Source organism: Papilio machaon, chromosome 6 (assembly GCF_912999745.1).
Source record: "Papilio machaon chromosome 6, ilPapMach1.1, whole genome shotgun sequence".
NCBI classification, from domain to species: domain Eukaryota; kingdom Metazoa; phylum Arthropoda; class Insecta; order Lepidoptera; family Papilionidae; genus Papilio; species Papilio machaon.
The window spans coordinates 4,078,151-4,093,556 of record NC_059991.1 but is presented as its reverse complement, the minus strand read 5'-3'; the positions used below and the strand labels follow the sequence as shown (position 1 = coordinate 4,093,556).

The window sequence follows — 15,406 nt, the reverse complement described above, 5'->3', positions numbered from 1 at the left end:
GCGCGGATCAGTATTATAATTGCTTGTTGACACACCGCCCAACATTTATTTTACTTTGGCAATATTTATTTTACTACAATATATACATATATACATACGTTAAACACGAGAAATTATGGAGAGAAAAGGAAATAATGCAAAAGATTTTTTTACCATAGACTGAAATTTTAAGCTCATATATGTGCTTATAGAATTTGTAAAGTTTATAACTTTCAAGAAATTTGTCTGCAATACAACTTAAAACTTATTGGGATTTTGTGTTAGAATTTGACATATTCACAACAACTCATTTCATTGCTACTTATACCATCGTCGTACGTAGCATCTAAAAGCTTTTTGCGTTTCTCTCGGCAATTGAGGTGACCGCTCAATTACTTTCCCATTTCCTCCCCTTTGCCATTTTCTTACCAATCTTCTTCATCAACGTTGGAAATAGATTCCGCAATATTTGCAGTTTTTATGCTTACCTTCAGTCTATACCAGTAATTAAACTGTTTGCCTAAAAAGTTATTTTTATTAAAAAAAAGTTAATTTAAATAACCCAACCGATTACAGTAAACCTTCAGGATTGCTAGAAAGTTCAATAAGTTCATTCAAAGTTATTTTTTTATTATAATTGCGTTCTCGTGATGAAATATACCTTTCCATTAGTATTTGAATTATTAAACATTGAACGCATTCCACGCCCGATAAATATTTCAACGAAACATATCCGTTTGTAGAGTCGTATGTACCGTAGCGTACCAATGAGCGCGAGGTCAACGACTTACACTTTAATATTTACTGTAAACAACCAATCGATGTTCACTGTTCAAATCAAGCTACGCCATTCATTTAAAAATGGATGAAACAGCGGCTTAATTAAATTTGAACTATGCTGGAAGTGTTTTAGTGGTCAATGGGCATAATACAAAATTAATTCAGGCAACATAACTGAAATTCATTTGCCTATGACGCTAAGCGACAACGGTCATATTTTTCTGGTGAACATCTTGCTAGTTTGACACTTCTTTCAAAAAACCAACGGTTTATAAGTAATTAATTAATTAAGAAACAGCTTAACTCACGTTTGATCGTCCGGTGACGGCACCGACTAGTTTCGGACCCATCGGGGGTCCATCTTCAGGGCGAGTGTTTAATCCGAAGACTTCGCGGTCGCGTCGCGTCTCGCACTGAGTGCAGATGGACCCCCGATGGGTCCGAAACTAGTCGGTGCCGTCACCGGACGATCAAACGTGAGTTAAGCCGTTTCTTAATTAATTAATTATGATTTCTCACGAAAGTTTAAACGGTTTATAAGTATAGTTCACTTTGACGAATATCACCTTGCCACTTTTAATATTTCACTTTTGTCTTTGTAAGCTTTAAACGAAAATAATCCATTTCAGATCTTTTCCTAACATTTAGAAACGGTAACTACAAAATATACGAGTATTATCCGAGCGCAGAATTTGTAAGCAAAGCTTCTGTTTAGAAATGTCTACGTCTTTCAATAGCAGACACCTAAAGCCTGATAGAAGGATGAATAAAGAGAAATATTCTACTAGCTCTACAAAGTCCTTTGAACATTTGCAAACTGGTAAATAAAATAATTTTCAATGTAATTTCACAACCTAATTTAATGTTCAGTAAACAAACATGTAGTCATTTTATTAAACTTTTGCCAGTACATGTGATGTAACTACGTCTTTAAGGCTTGGAAGTTAAAAGTTAAACATAAACAACATTCAAGCCGCTCATGTCAACGGGTTGCTCATTAATTTGCGGAAATTATAAAACAAAACTTTCTACTACATGTCGTGTTAACATTATTTTATACGATAGAAAGAAAATCGCTATCAAAGTTAATAAGTTGAACAGAATCGTTATTTTAATTTAGGTAAAATGATTTATTAAATTAATAATACTATTCAGAACATAACAAAAGTATTTGACAAAAGAATTTCTCAAATTGTGTAAATCGAAGTTCCCTTCGAAATACGTCGTCCGCGGAAATGGTTCAGGAATCGCAATCTTACGCTTTTTAACTCCGTTACCTTTATTTTTATTATGATTATTGCTTCATAATAATTTTTTTGTAATTGCAAATTCTTATGATACAAATTTAAATTCAAATTCATAAAATATTAAAAGTTAATACATAAAATTGTAGCACTTTTGAGAAATCCAAGTTTAGAATGTTTTTTTTTTGTATATACGTGAAAAGTGCTAAATCTCGAGCCAGTTTATAAAATTTTCGCTCACTTAATACAGAAACGTTTGATTTTACTCTTTTCGAAAATATTCATGCGTATTAAGTTAAAATATATTTAAAATCCTTTCAAGCATTTTTACGAGCTGTACGATTTAAATATATTTTCCTCCGTCAGTGCTGAAATCTAGTAAATCCGAGTCTCGAGCAGCATATAGCAAATATGTGTATCTCTCAGCTTTCCAGTTCGTTTGAGCAACCGGAGTTATTGCAAATATTATGGCCTCCAGTAACGGCTCTTATTGATTATTTATAGAAATATTTGCTTCGCATTTCACTTAGGACGTAGCACCTGTGACACAGAAATACAGTGTGCAGTTTATTTCAAAATAGAAATGTTTGAATGCAAATACAGATTATCTTAATCATTTCACATGATAAAGTCATGTTTTGCGATCAGCGGCTTTCAAGTACCACCCTTTATTAGATCTAACCTTGCCACATGATGGATCAACGGTTTAGAAAATACTCCAATTTAGTTCACTTGATAAATCGATATTAACAAATATTCTACCCACAAAAAAAAGTATGTGCATATATTATGCCTCTGAAAATGTTCTGTCCCTTACCCTGTAATTATTAACTTTCTATACACATGAAAGTGACATGAATATTCCTTTGTGAAAATTACATTACACCCTCTCATCTTTAATTCACAAAGTTTAACTACAAATTAAGGCGTAGTTTCAGCGTCGTGAATAATTCTATGTTATTCATAAATGTATTAAAACAGTAGTAATTACAACACTAGTAAAGAGACGCGTTCTCTCTGTCTATTTATACAATCTTTATTATAATTTTTAATCTGTTTAATTTATATAAGTACATTCTACTAAGACTTATATAGTTTTTAATTTAGGTCTAAAAATCGAGTCGTTAGGGAAAATTTACGAGCATCTTTTTGACTATATTTTAAAATTGTTTAACCAGAGGGTTCTTTCACGAGTTATATCTTTTTAAGAAATTCGACGGAAAGTATACGACATAGTTCTCAAAGTCAGTAGACTGAAGTGGTAAAGGGTCGTGCGCATCTATCGAGCCAGTCACGTCAGGTTAGGGAGGTAAATTCTGTAATGGAGGCCATGGAAGGTGACCAGAAGCTTGGAGCACCCTCCCTCCAGGTGGATTGACGACTTAGTGCGGACTTAGGACGCTTGCTGTGGATGGCATTAGGAAAGGCCTCTGTCCAACATTGGGTAGACAAAGGCTGATGATAATGGTAATGATAGTTTTTACTAATTGATTTTCAGTTTGAAAACCTCTCGCTTCTTTTATCTTGATCGGCTATGGGAACTCTTAATGACAAGTCTTTGTGTGCTCACACTCGTCGTGTTCGATTAATTCATCTTTAGTCAAATTAGTGAAGAATCGAAAACATGCCTAAAAACAAACATTAGTATATTGCTAAGAGTTAACAGTCTGTTATTGAATAATTTTATGACTTGGCACGTCAATATTTTTTTATATAATTATTCAGTAGTAACGACACTATCTAATACGAAGAGAAAGGTTCGTTAAAATTTGAATAATTGCCAAGTCGTTAGTCCAGAGGACGACCATGAAATATTAATTGGCAATTAACGTTAGGTATCTACAATAGCCAAACACCGTGGAATAATTTAGCCCAGTTAAAGATTTATTTTTACACTTGATTTGGCTTACAAAACACTAACTCAGTATAAGAATTTTTAAGTCAATTAAAAGACTGTTTTTGATATGCAAGTATTTAAAACATTTTGTATTTTTTAGATATAGTTAAGTTAGACATAGTAATGTTGTGCATCATGAGCGCTTTTGATAAAAATAAAGTTATAATGCAACTTTTAAATATAATTCTTAAATTAAAATAATTTGCTTTATTAGTATTTATGCCTAACTTAGAAAAATAATATGTTAGATATGTAGCTTAGGGTTTATAATAATTTTCAAAGTTTTATTTTGAAAACAGAATTCATTAAATTGAAAACTTACATTCAATTTTCATTTACTAATAACATTTGTACTTTAGGACATCATAATTCATAAATCGTCTGTTATCTTGTTTTGAAATGTTCAACTTTTGAAATCAGATCTATCAAAACATTGACTAAGAAAGCAAAAAATTTCAAATTGCCAGTAAAGTTTATGCTACTACACAAAACAGTGTACCTGGCCGAGTGCCAAGGTGTCAGTAACCTTGCGATTCTCCAATTATTCGGGGCTTCATTAAGCTTTCAGTTTTCACGTCAATACCGTTAGAGGGAGAAGTTCCCTTGTAATAACGGATAAACTTATTTTCCTGACTATTTAATTAGGAATGAGTATGAAATTTGATATCAATTATTTTTGTTTCAATCCACTCATATCCACTCACACAAAACATATTGTTAATCCTCTTTGTTTTCCAGACCTTAGAATACCTTTACAATCTCTATTCCAACTTTTTCATTATGACTATTAAAATATGAATTCCTTACAAACAAAAAAATACTCTAAAATACTTACAAATGAACTTTAAATACTTTATTTTTGTTTTTCTTTTACAAATTGAATTCAAACAGAACTATCTATGGTATCCATGACTCAAGTTTTAATTAAATCCCAAACTTCAAACTTACATTAATTTTCAAATCAATTTATTGGAAATTCGAAGTTAAATTAATTCAATACAGAAATTTGTCGAGCAAATCAACTTATTTTATACAGCTCCTGACAAATTTTGCACCAAATCTCGTAATGTTTTCTAACAAGTATTTTAATTTCTGTAACTCCAAATTTTTATTACCTTTTTGATAGTATTGTTTAAACTGGGATGAAATTATCAATGTTTTCTATTTTATCTTTTGGCTGCAAATATTCATTATATTTAAATATTACAATAATTTTATAAACTATGCTATCTCTAATCTGTTTATCGATTAACTGGAGCTTAAAAAAATATTTCAATTTTTATTGAATTGTTTTAAACAGTACAATTGTAAGTTTAAATCTGAATAGAAGTGTTGACGTTAGTTAAATTTGTGGTGAAATTCAACAATATTGTAATAGTTTGAGTGCTAAAAATTATTTAACAATGGAAACATTAAGCTTTTAAACCAAAGTTTAGAAGCTTTTAAAGTTTATTGTTTTATTTTATTATAAAATGGCCGCGCTATTAAATGAAGGTTTTGTTTAAATTATTGTCAGATTTTAACTTTAAATGCTATATTGTTACATATTTTCTTTCGCCCGATAAGGGTACTATTTGATTTCATTACGAGTTACCATTTAAATAACTGTAATAACGAAACCCGAATGTAAATTCTAAACTTATAATTATAAACTTCGCATAAAGTTTGGAAGTAGTTTTTGAATGTGAACGTAGAGATTAACTTTAGGGCTTAACTATTTAATCACTTGACCCCAATTAAATACGTATGAAACTCTTAAAATACCATTTATATTTTATATGGTATTCATTAATTTGTTTTACTAAAAAAGGCAAGCAATATTTAATAAAAGGCATCTTATTATTACTTCACATATATCTTTGAATCTTTTCTCATATGTGCAGGTTGCATCACGATAATTTCCTTCACCGTAAGTAAGTCGGTAAATGTACATATATAAATCGAAAAACATATTGGTACATGGCGGCGTAAACGTAATTAATTTTCTGAATAGCATTATTGTCATTTGTTCAGCTTATTTCTGTGGTTTTCACATTCACAAACAATTTGAAGCCTTGAGTTATGCACAATAGTCGTCCTAAACAAACTGCAAAGCATCCAATCCATTTTTGGCGTCATATTTATGATTTGTGTGATGATTCAATCAACAAGATAAATTAATGTTTTGGGAATAATACATTTGTATGTTTATACAAATTGTAACGTTACATGATAATCTTACTAATATTATAAATGCGAATGTTTAGATGGATGGATGGATGGATGGAACGATGGATGGATGTTTGTTTGAAGGTATCTCCAGAACAGCTCAACGGATTTCGACAAAATTTGGCATATATATAGATCATACACTGAAAGAACACATAGGCTACTTATTATATTTTTTTTTCGGACAGACGGAATCTCGAGCGACAGCTAGTATTAAAATAAATATTATAAATTCAAATCATTAAAATATTTATATTATTTTTTATATCTTAGAATGTCGTATTTCGAAAATTAGAAAACTTTTTATATAAATCTAAATCCTCGTCATGAATCACCAAGTCTAGGAAACAAAACTTTATGAAAATCCGTTACGTGGTTTTATTTATTTATTTTTACATTTATGGCTTTTCCAGGCGTCGTTACATATATTTTCTTAATCATCCATCCATCCATTCAGCCTCGTTACGCCCACTGCTGGGCATAGGCCTCCCCCAAAGATCGCCACGATGATCGGTCCTGTGCAACTCGCATCCAGGATACTCCCGCAACCTTGACCAGATCATCGGTCCATCTTGCGGGAGGCCTGCCCACGCCTCCATTCCAGTACTTTGCGGCCCCATCTGCCGTCCGTTCGTTCGTTTCTTAATACTATAACAAATTACTTATTACTCATATGTACTGAATTAATATATGTTATATATTTATTGAGAAAGCGTTATTACGTGTTATATATTCTAAGTAGGTTTTAGTTGGAGTGTAAAATTTTTTTTAATTTTCAAATATTCTTCTACAGTGTAAAACATTGCTTTATTAGAAAAGCTTTTTCCTATTTTTTTTTCAAATTAAAGTTAATAATTAATTAGTTGTATTTGATATCAGCATTAACATAAGTACTTAAATTAGTAATGTAGAAAATATTACGAGTAATTAACAAATAAAATTCACTACGGACAAGAGCTCCATTCATTTCGTATTCTGGCAATGTAATCTGTTTGTGCGGCGAATTGCAACCGCGCAAGTCGGACACATTAATAAAATTGTTGAACTACGGCTGCACTCGTCGCCACATACGTCCTAAATAATTAACTCGTGTTTGACTAGGAATATTACCACATTCCACGTTTTCCAAATGAAAAGGTTCTTTCTACCTTTATTAATATTTAAATTGCTGTGCCCGAGACTTCGTCCGCGTGAAATACTGTCTTCGGGTAGCATTTTAATTATTATTTTACTTAAAATTACAAAAATTAAAATAAAACAACTTACAAAACATTAACATAACTCATACAACAACATAACAACATATAACTCATACAAACTTTCATTTCCCTATCGTTTCGTATCGTATCGTTTTATTTTGCACTCTTGAAGGTAAATTTTGAATGTTATATTTATTTTTATGAAATTAACAGCTCAAAAAATAAGTTTCAAGCTTCTAACTGTAAAAATAACGATACTTCCATAGAAATTTCCATCCCCACTTTCAATCCCTTACAACCTTTTTTCCGCGTTAAAAAATAGCCTATATCCTAGACTAAGGTTCTACCTCAGGTTCTAGACTATCTGTGTACCAAATTCCATTTAAATCGGTTCGGTAGTTTTGGCGTGATGCAAGACAGACAGACAGAGTTACTTTCGCATTTATAGTATTAGTAAAGACTAATTCGTAGAAAGAAAATTATTGCTATCACTTGAGATAATTGTTGTATTTCGTTATCTTTTAGTCTAGTAAGTGATAAAATGTGATACCCAAAATGCAATTGACCGAGTATATTAAGTTTTTTTTTTATAATACAATGATACTTCTATCGTCTTAATATTGCAATAAATTAATAACAGTAAACCTTTTCTTAATCTTACAGGTTACAGTTGTAGGTTATATCGTTTAATAAATTTACATCACTCAATTACCTACTATGAGTTCAAACGCCGTAGCCCAGCAGCAATCTCCCAAGTAGGTAATTTAGTTCGTTCGTACGTCTAGGATGCCCTTTGGCGGTCTGTGGCGATGATTAGTTTCGAGGCTCGTTTGCGGACACGTCGCCGTCGCTTTGATTGCCCACTTCACGCCGCGTCACTTCAACGTAACGATTACATAATCACTTTATGTCATTCGCAAACGTTCTCCACACGATAATTAATACATTAGTACGCTCTCCACCCTTGAAATACTGACAGAACATCATAATTGAATTTGTAATTATTAATAACTTGGACCATCTTCTGTGGTACAGTATTACACTTAATTTTTGTACAGTAAAGAATTGGAAAACGCATAAGTACTCCCTTAGATCGTTGATTATATACAAAACGAGACCTGAAAAAAAATTTCAATCGCCTAAATAGAAAAATGTAGACAATTTTGAAAAAATTTTGCCTTAGCAAAAAGTAAGGAATCCTGACCCCAAATATTAGAAAAATGGAAGGAGACTCTAAAGAACGAAGATTAAACTAACCTTGAGCTATGAATGATTGACCCGTTTAATTAACGAAGGAAATTTCTTAAGTCATTGACGTTCAGCCGAGTCTTGAATTCAATTGAAGAAGTTTACTAAATTGGCCTCGAAATCAACTTTCTTTTATTTCTTTGATTGCTTTTCCTTAAAAAATAATGGAACAGGCAGGTTCCAATTTCTAAAGGGTGTGTAACGAGGCTTGAGACATGTACTTTTTAAATTTAAGTTGTCCTTTAACTTATACAAAAATATGATCGTAGTTTACACATAAGTTTAACGATGTATATTTTTACACCTAAAATGGAGAAAAACTTGGTGAAGAAACTCTAATAGGTAACACTTTAAATCCGCAGAATCTGGTTAAAGAATGGAAGTTTAAAACGTTGAGCAATTGAGATCATTGCAAGAAACGTATTACGGAACAGACCTTCGTCTAGTTGACGGACACTTGTGAAGACAAATGGTCATTTAAAAACTCTTGACGCGGTGACTCGCGACAAAAATGTAGGAACCGATTTACTCTTATATTGCTTTTGTCGCGTTAACCATTTTAAGTCTTTTTATGAATAGTGTTTTAGTTAACGTAGCTTTAAGCTATTGTTAGAGTCTTCCGAAAAGACTACTCTGTGAATACAATCTGCGGGCATCGAAGTAAAAAACTAAACGACGCCAATAATTCAAAACTTTTGAACACAATGACTCCAAACAAAATACTTATGTATAGATTATGTAATATCTATTCCAATATCTAATGTCACAAAACACTAATATCCTATCTAGTCTCCCACAAAAGCAATAATACATTATACGACGTGAGTGCTTGCAAAATAAGTCGCTTCATGTAGTATTCGTTAAAGCAGATGAAGTGACTTTAATTAATAAATTATTGTGTGTGTAATTAGAAGCACTCGGTATCGATTGGGATCAGCACACGAACTGTCATCCAATCTAACACGCCCGTCACTCTGAGAGCCCTCATATCGTTATTCCTCAATACGTATACACGGTTAAGAGTAAAAAATAAATATGTAAAACTCATGGAAATAATTTTATATATATGTATATCTATATGTGGGTGTATAAGCATTAGAAAACCTCCTAAGTTAGACAATTTAGTTTAGACAAACTTTAACTTATAGCAACTTAACTTTACATTTAGCACGTTAATCATATTAATTTTTAAAACTTAAAACAATTGTAGCTGTGTCGTTCTGTAGATAGATAATGTCCATTTAAATCCTAAGATTCATTAATTCATTTCAGCAGAAAATTGGTGTTCGTCGAAAAACCTGTAAATGACATTTTAAACGTGCCCTGAGTCTGTAACAGAATTTCTAAATTGGATTTTTTTCCACTTAGTTTCCAGTAAATAAATACACCGTGTTTTTAAAGTTTTTTTTACTTCTTCACTATTAAAGTGAACAATTTTGATACCGTAAACATTTTACTGCATCCGATCTTCATATTCCTTGGATTTTTTAAACACATTGTTGCTTAGCAACATAGACAAAATTATTTTATATTGTATTTTTTAGCCGACTTCAAAAAGAAGGAGGTTATCAATTCGACTGTATTTTTTTTTATGTGTGTTACCGCGAAACTCCGCCCCTTGGTGGTCCGATTTCGATAAAAAATATTTTAATCGAAAGGAAGTGCTTGCAGATGGGTCCCATTTTTTTGTTTTTTTTTTATACATTTTATATTATCATATTTTTTTATTAAACAAAAAAGAAAAGTAGTTGACGCCTCCGAAGGTTGGATTCGGGTTCACTGAATTAAGTATATTGATTATATGATAAAGCAACACAATTTTCTCGGAATTCAGTGTTTTTTCTGACTGTCTACTCTCAAGCGTGACATAATCCTTACATCCCATTCCCGTTATAAATCCCTCTGTCATACCCTTAGCTGTGAAAGCCTTCACACTCATGAAAAGATTAGGAGCCATTTTTATATATCGAGTATTGCTTATTAAATAAAGATAAAACTTACACTTCGTGTTTGCGTACTATATCGTATTACTATCCTCTGGGAGTTCACGTAATGGCAAAATTCATTATTAATCAAAAGCCAACCAATGTCTCTAATATCATATTCATTCCCTTTAGGGCATTAAATAGTTAACACCATATCTTAGTTGAGTAATTTCGTATAGAATTAACAGCAGAATTAATTTTGTACTGTAATAAAAATAACTTTATTATAAATTTAAAGATATAAAGATAAAAATAATATCACCTCCTACTGGACTAAATGGGTTGCGAATAAGGATTCCCTTTTTGTACATTTGCCTTTTCCAAATCTCCATTCCTATACGTAAAATCCTAAAGAGTAATATTAAAATATTGCTCTTTTCCTGCCTTAAATTACATAGAGCCTATTCAATTACAGGATTCGTTATCCATGACAGTTATACATGTAGAGCCTTCCGCCGCCGTAGGTCGAGACCCATTATATCGAAAGCTTTTAACTTGATTGTCGTTATTTTCATTATATAAAGTACTGTCAAGTAAAAGGGATTTAATTTTTTATCACAAATTTATTCGAACACTTTAATTAATTAAGATCTTTATTTTTAAAACATGAATTGCAATAATTATAGCCTCCTATAACTGAAGTGGTTGTTTGGTGTTGATTTAATATTAAGTTAGTTAAGTAGTAAATGCTATAGCTGTCGCAATTATTTTCGATATAATTTATTTGTTACAGAGCGTCGTGTCCTTCGTCGCTGTTCCATACGTGGGAGACGTTGCTACAAGAGGTAGAGGCAGACGTAGTGGGCTGTACCAATGCTGCGACATCTCTCGAGCGCATGGTTGCAACACCACTGATCGAAAGGACCTTCCACATGAAAGTGCAAGCCAGGAAACTGTTCGCGCACCGCGAGGGCTGCGAGGTTATACTCGGGAAAGCTGACGATCAACTTACAAAGGTGAGCGCAATAACACACTTGAGTAAATGTAATTATATTTATAATAACTGATTCAATTTATGTAGATGTCATTTTATGATTATTTTATCTTAGTTATTTGTTACGGATTTCAATTTATATTTAATAGTAGAGAATTAAAAAAAAATATTTATTTTCTATTAAAATAAAACATTGTCATTATCATTCATAATTTATCAGTTATTATGACTAATTTGGAGTAACATTTGTTTTTTTATATAGGTACTCGAAGTTATAAGTCTAACTTATTTTACTTTTCGTAATCTATACCTGGCTTCTTTGTTTTTATTATAACAATATATCCTAGCATTAAGTCGTGATTATTCTTTTGTAAAAAGGGCATCTCAAGGGATGATCTCGAGTATTAAACATTAACTTATGACAAAGTACGGAGATTAGAGAGGAAAAGAATATGTCTTGTATAGTATAATACAACAAATGCATAGGTAAACTTATGGGTAAAGCTATTTTTAGTTTATTACAAAAATACTGCTGGGTAAATAATTATTAATTAGAATTTTGGATTAAAAAATAGAAGCATGATACTCAAATAAGATTAGAATCATATTAAAAATCGTTATCTGAATTTTAGGGTAAGCTATAATACGTCAAGTACAGCTGCTATTTTTGTCAACAAGGCACAGCTGCCGGGTCTTGCTGAAAGATGTAAAATAAACATCATTTAAACCAAATTTAAAATAAAATATTTTTTTATATAAACGCAAAAGTTTATATGGATGAATGGATGGTTGTTTAATACAAGGTATTTCCAAAATGGATAAACAGACCCGGATGAAATTTTAGACAGGGAAAGGTTACTGCCTTGAATAGCATATAGGCTACTTTTTTTTTCATTTCGCGCCATAAAAGTCATGGACGAAAGCTATATATAGACATTTCTAGCGTAAACCTTAATCTTTAGGAAGAGGTTTTTGATTTCTAGTATTTCCATTTAATACGATCATAATCATCAACTTATTGTTTTGACTAAACAAGACTAAATGGAACTACAATTATTTAAGAAAAGTTAGGAAACACAACTACTTTATCAAGAAATATTGCGACGGTAAAATGTTCTCCGTGGGGAACATGCTTATAATTTTTTTATTCTAACATGTAAGAAACGGTTAACGTTAAACTTTTTTTTAATAAAACTTGTAGAAGTTTTTATTAAACTTTGAGAAAATTTACTTACCATGTTCAACTCGTTTTCAACTCATCTAAAATAACTCCGTTTAAGTATAAACTAACTTGATTAAGTTAAAGCCGTCTGTAAGGTTTTTTTAAATATTTACAAGTAATGTTCATACTAAAAATTAACTAATTTTTTATTAGTTTTATTATTTCTACATCATTCCACACACTACGAGAGAGGATACGTATAAAAACTAAAAGATAGAATTTATTGAAAGTTAATAGAGTGTATATTAAATTAATAAAAAGCATAAAATTTGTATGATAATCTCGAAGAAGTCTCTTTTTATATTTTTCTAAAATAAAGGTCACGGATTAACAAGCGGTCCTACGTTTAAGAGAAGGAAGACTTTCGTTAGAATTATATTTCCCTTTTCAAGTAAATCTTTAGCTTATTCTAATCTCGAGATAAATGAAAATAACACAAACAGATGAAAGCTAAATATTTAGTTATTACTAATTCAGATTAAAATTTAGACATGGTAAGATTAAATATTTTCTTATATTATATATTTATATTTATTTCTTATATTAGATGAATTATCACAAAGCGGATAATTACCTAAGTTATTAAATCCATGGCTACATTAAACCACAAGCAATGTCCAAAGTTCCTGAACAAATAGGAACATTTTGCAACAGTAATTAATATAGATATAGGGAATTATGTCCACCTTCAATTTGAACAAAAGTTTTGTAACAAAGCTTGTAATTTGTAGACAGGATTTTATTTGCATATGCCGATAACTTGACCTTGATATCAACCATGTGTATTTGTATTTTACTAATTTATTGTTAATTTTTCATAATTTTTATTACTTTTCTTACATAGAAGTGTTATTGATTTAGTTATATTTGTGACAATTAACATTCTGTTTAAATACAGCTTCGAAGTATATATAATATTTTTTGCCAAATTATCCGAGTACGGCTATTACTGCTAACATTTACGCAGTAAATTTCTTATTTCTGTGGTTAATAGAATTTATTATCTGATTGATTACGTTCTCGTATTACAATAATACGCAAATCATTTTTAATAATTAAAAAAACTCTCGGACTTACGAGTACGTAAAAGTATGCTCAGTTTCTAAGACTGTATAATTTTGATTTATATAGATGTTAGAATGAGTTTGTAATAAATAAATCTGATAGAAACAAAGTTTCTTTCAAAACACAATCCATTGTCTGCTCATAGACTCATATCGAAAATCCATTCATGTGCATCGAAAAGCGTACGAGTCTACTGACGGCTTTCGAACATAGTTCGCAATTTTAACATTCCTGCAAAAGCGAACAAAGGTTTTACATAAACAAGACTTAAAATAGCAGCAGAACAGGTTTCAATTTATCAGAATAATTCTATAGTTTATTTGAAAAACATAATATAAATGTTTTACATTTTTCGAAGAGTAACCGTAAGTACTTTGAAACGCAGTAAATTGAGAAATTATTCAGCATAACTATAGAAAAAAGAATTAGTTTTTTTTTTATAATTATGAACAAGGATCAGAATCGAGACAAATGAACAGATGGAGCTATAAAAACTATTTTATTGCCTTCAGACGATTTAAGAGACCGTCTGTTTCAAGATAAAGCAATAAACACATAAAGCCTCCTTAGTAAAAGTGAGACTAGATAAAGTGCTAGTCTACAAAAATATGTAAGAGGTCAATATTAAGTACTGGAGATTTGAATAAAAAAAATTCTATTATGTACTTCTTGGCCAACAACAAACATTAGCGAAAGATAATTTTATTTTAAACATTACTTATAAACATCATTAATCTGAACTGGCAAAGTTTATGACATCCTTCAAATATTTTGGTAAACTTTAAGAAAATTAATGATTCTTTCATGTTCTGAAATGACATTAAGTGATGTTTACTTAGCAGACAAGCTATTAAATATATTACATCGCCGGAAAAGTTTTTAAAAAATTTATGAAAAGTTTATGAAAAATCTATTTGAAAATAAATCAATATTATGAACGCTTGAATTTTCATTTTAGGAAAATTCAGTTACCGTTAATTGATTTCATAAAGTGAGCGGTGAACCGGATAATTGAATTCCATATGGAAAGTATTTAATATTGACAAAACATTCAACTATTGCGATACTTCATACACTTTGAAAATTTGTCAATTTAATTAAAATCCTCAATTTCATATATTCGAAAATATTTTGAGAACTTCAAAAGCAGAAGAGCCTATTATTCAACCAAGTAACAAGTGAAGGTAATAAAACTTATCATCTAAAATTAAAACACTAGAACTTAAGTTTTAGTCCTAAAACCTTACTAGTCGCTCTCAGCAAGCATAAACCTTTTTTTAATTCATGATGTTATATATTTTTGCGATTCAAAGACTGCGTATTTTGTTATATCAACATGTGGCGAAATTTGCTACGTGGGAGTACAGTCTTTTTAATTTTGTTTAGTTCTAAAGTTACACGGGCATTTTTATATCAGAAAATTTTATAACAAAAGGTTAAAAATAAGAACAAACATGAGGTGAAAGTTTCCACTTGAAAACCCCATTTAAGTTAAGCTGATGTCTAGACTGAAGATTATTTATGATCTTATAGAATAAAAGCAATGACATATTTTGACGCCTCCGCTCTCTGCCTTCGCAATTCCTTGAAATCGACTGCGCTTATTCCCACTATACATACTATAAGGATAATAGAGAGCCAGAAA

The 15,406-nt window shown here is 30.8% G+C and overlaps 1 protein-coding gene across 6 annotated transcripts in view; it reads left to right on the top strand.

Annotated features, from left to right (window-relative positions):
- LOC106714961 overlaps positions 1-15,406 on the top strand; it is a 167,364-nt gene that overhangs the window by 108,646 nt on the left and 43,312 nt on the right. For all 6 annotated transcript variants that reach the window (XM_014508111.2, XM_045678215.1, XM_014508105.2 and 3 more), the window contains one exon: positions 11,274-11,496. In XM_014508111.2, coding sequence (XP_014363597.1) covers positions 11,274-11,496 — 223 coding nt within the window. The remainder of the gene's footprint in view (positions 1-11,273; positions 11,497-15,406) is intronic.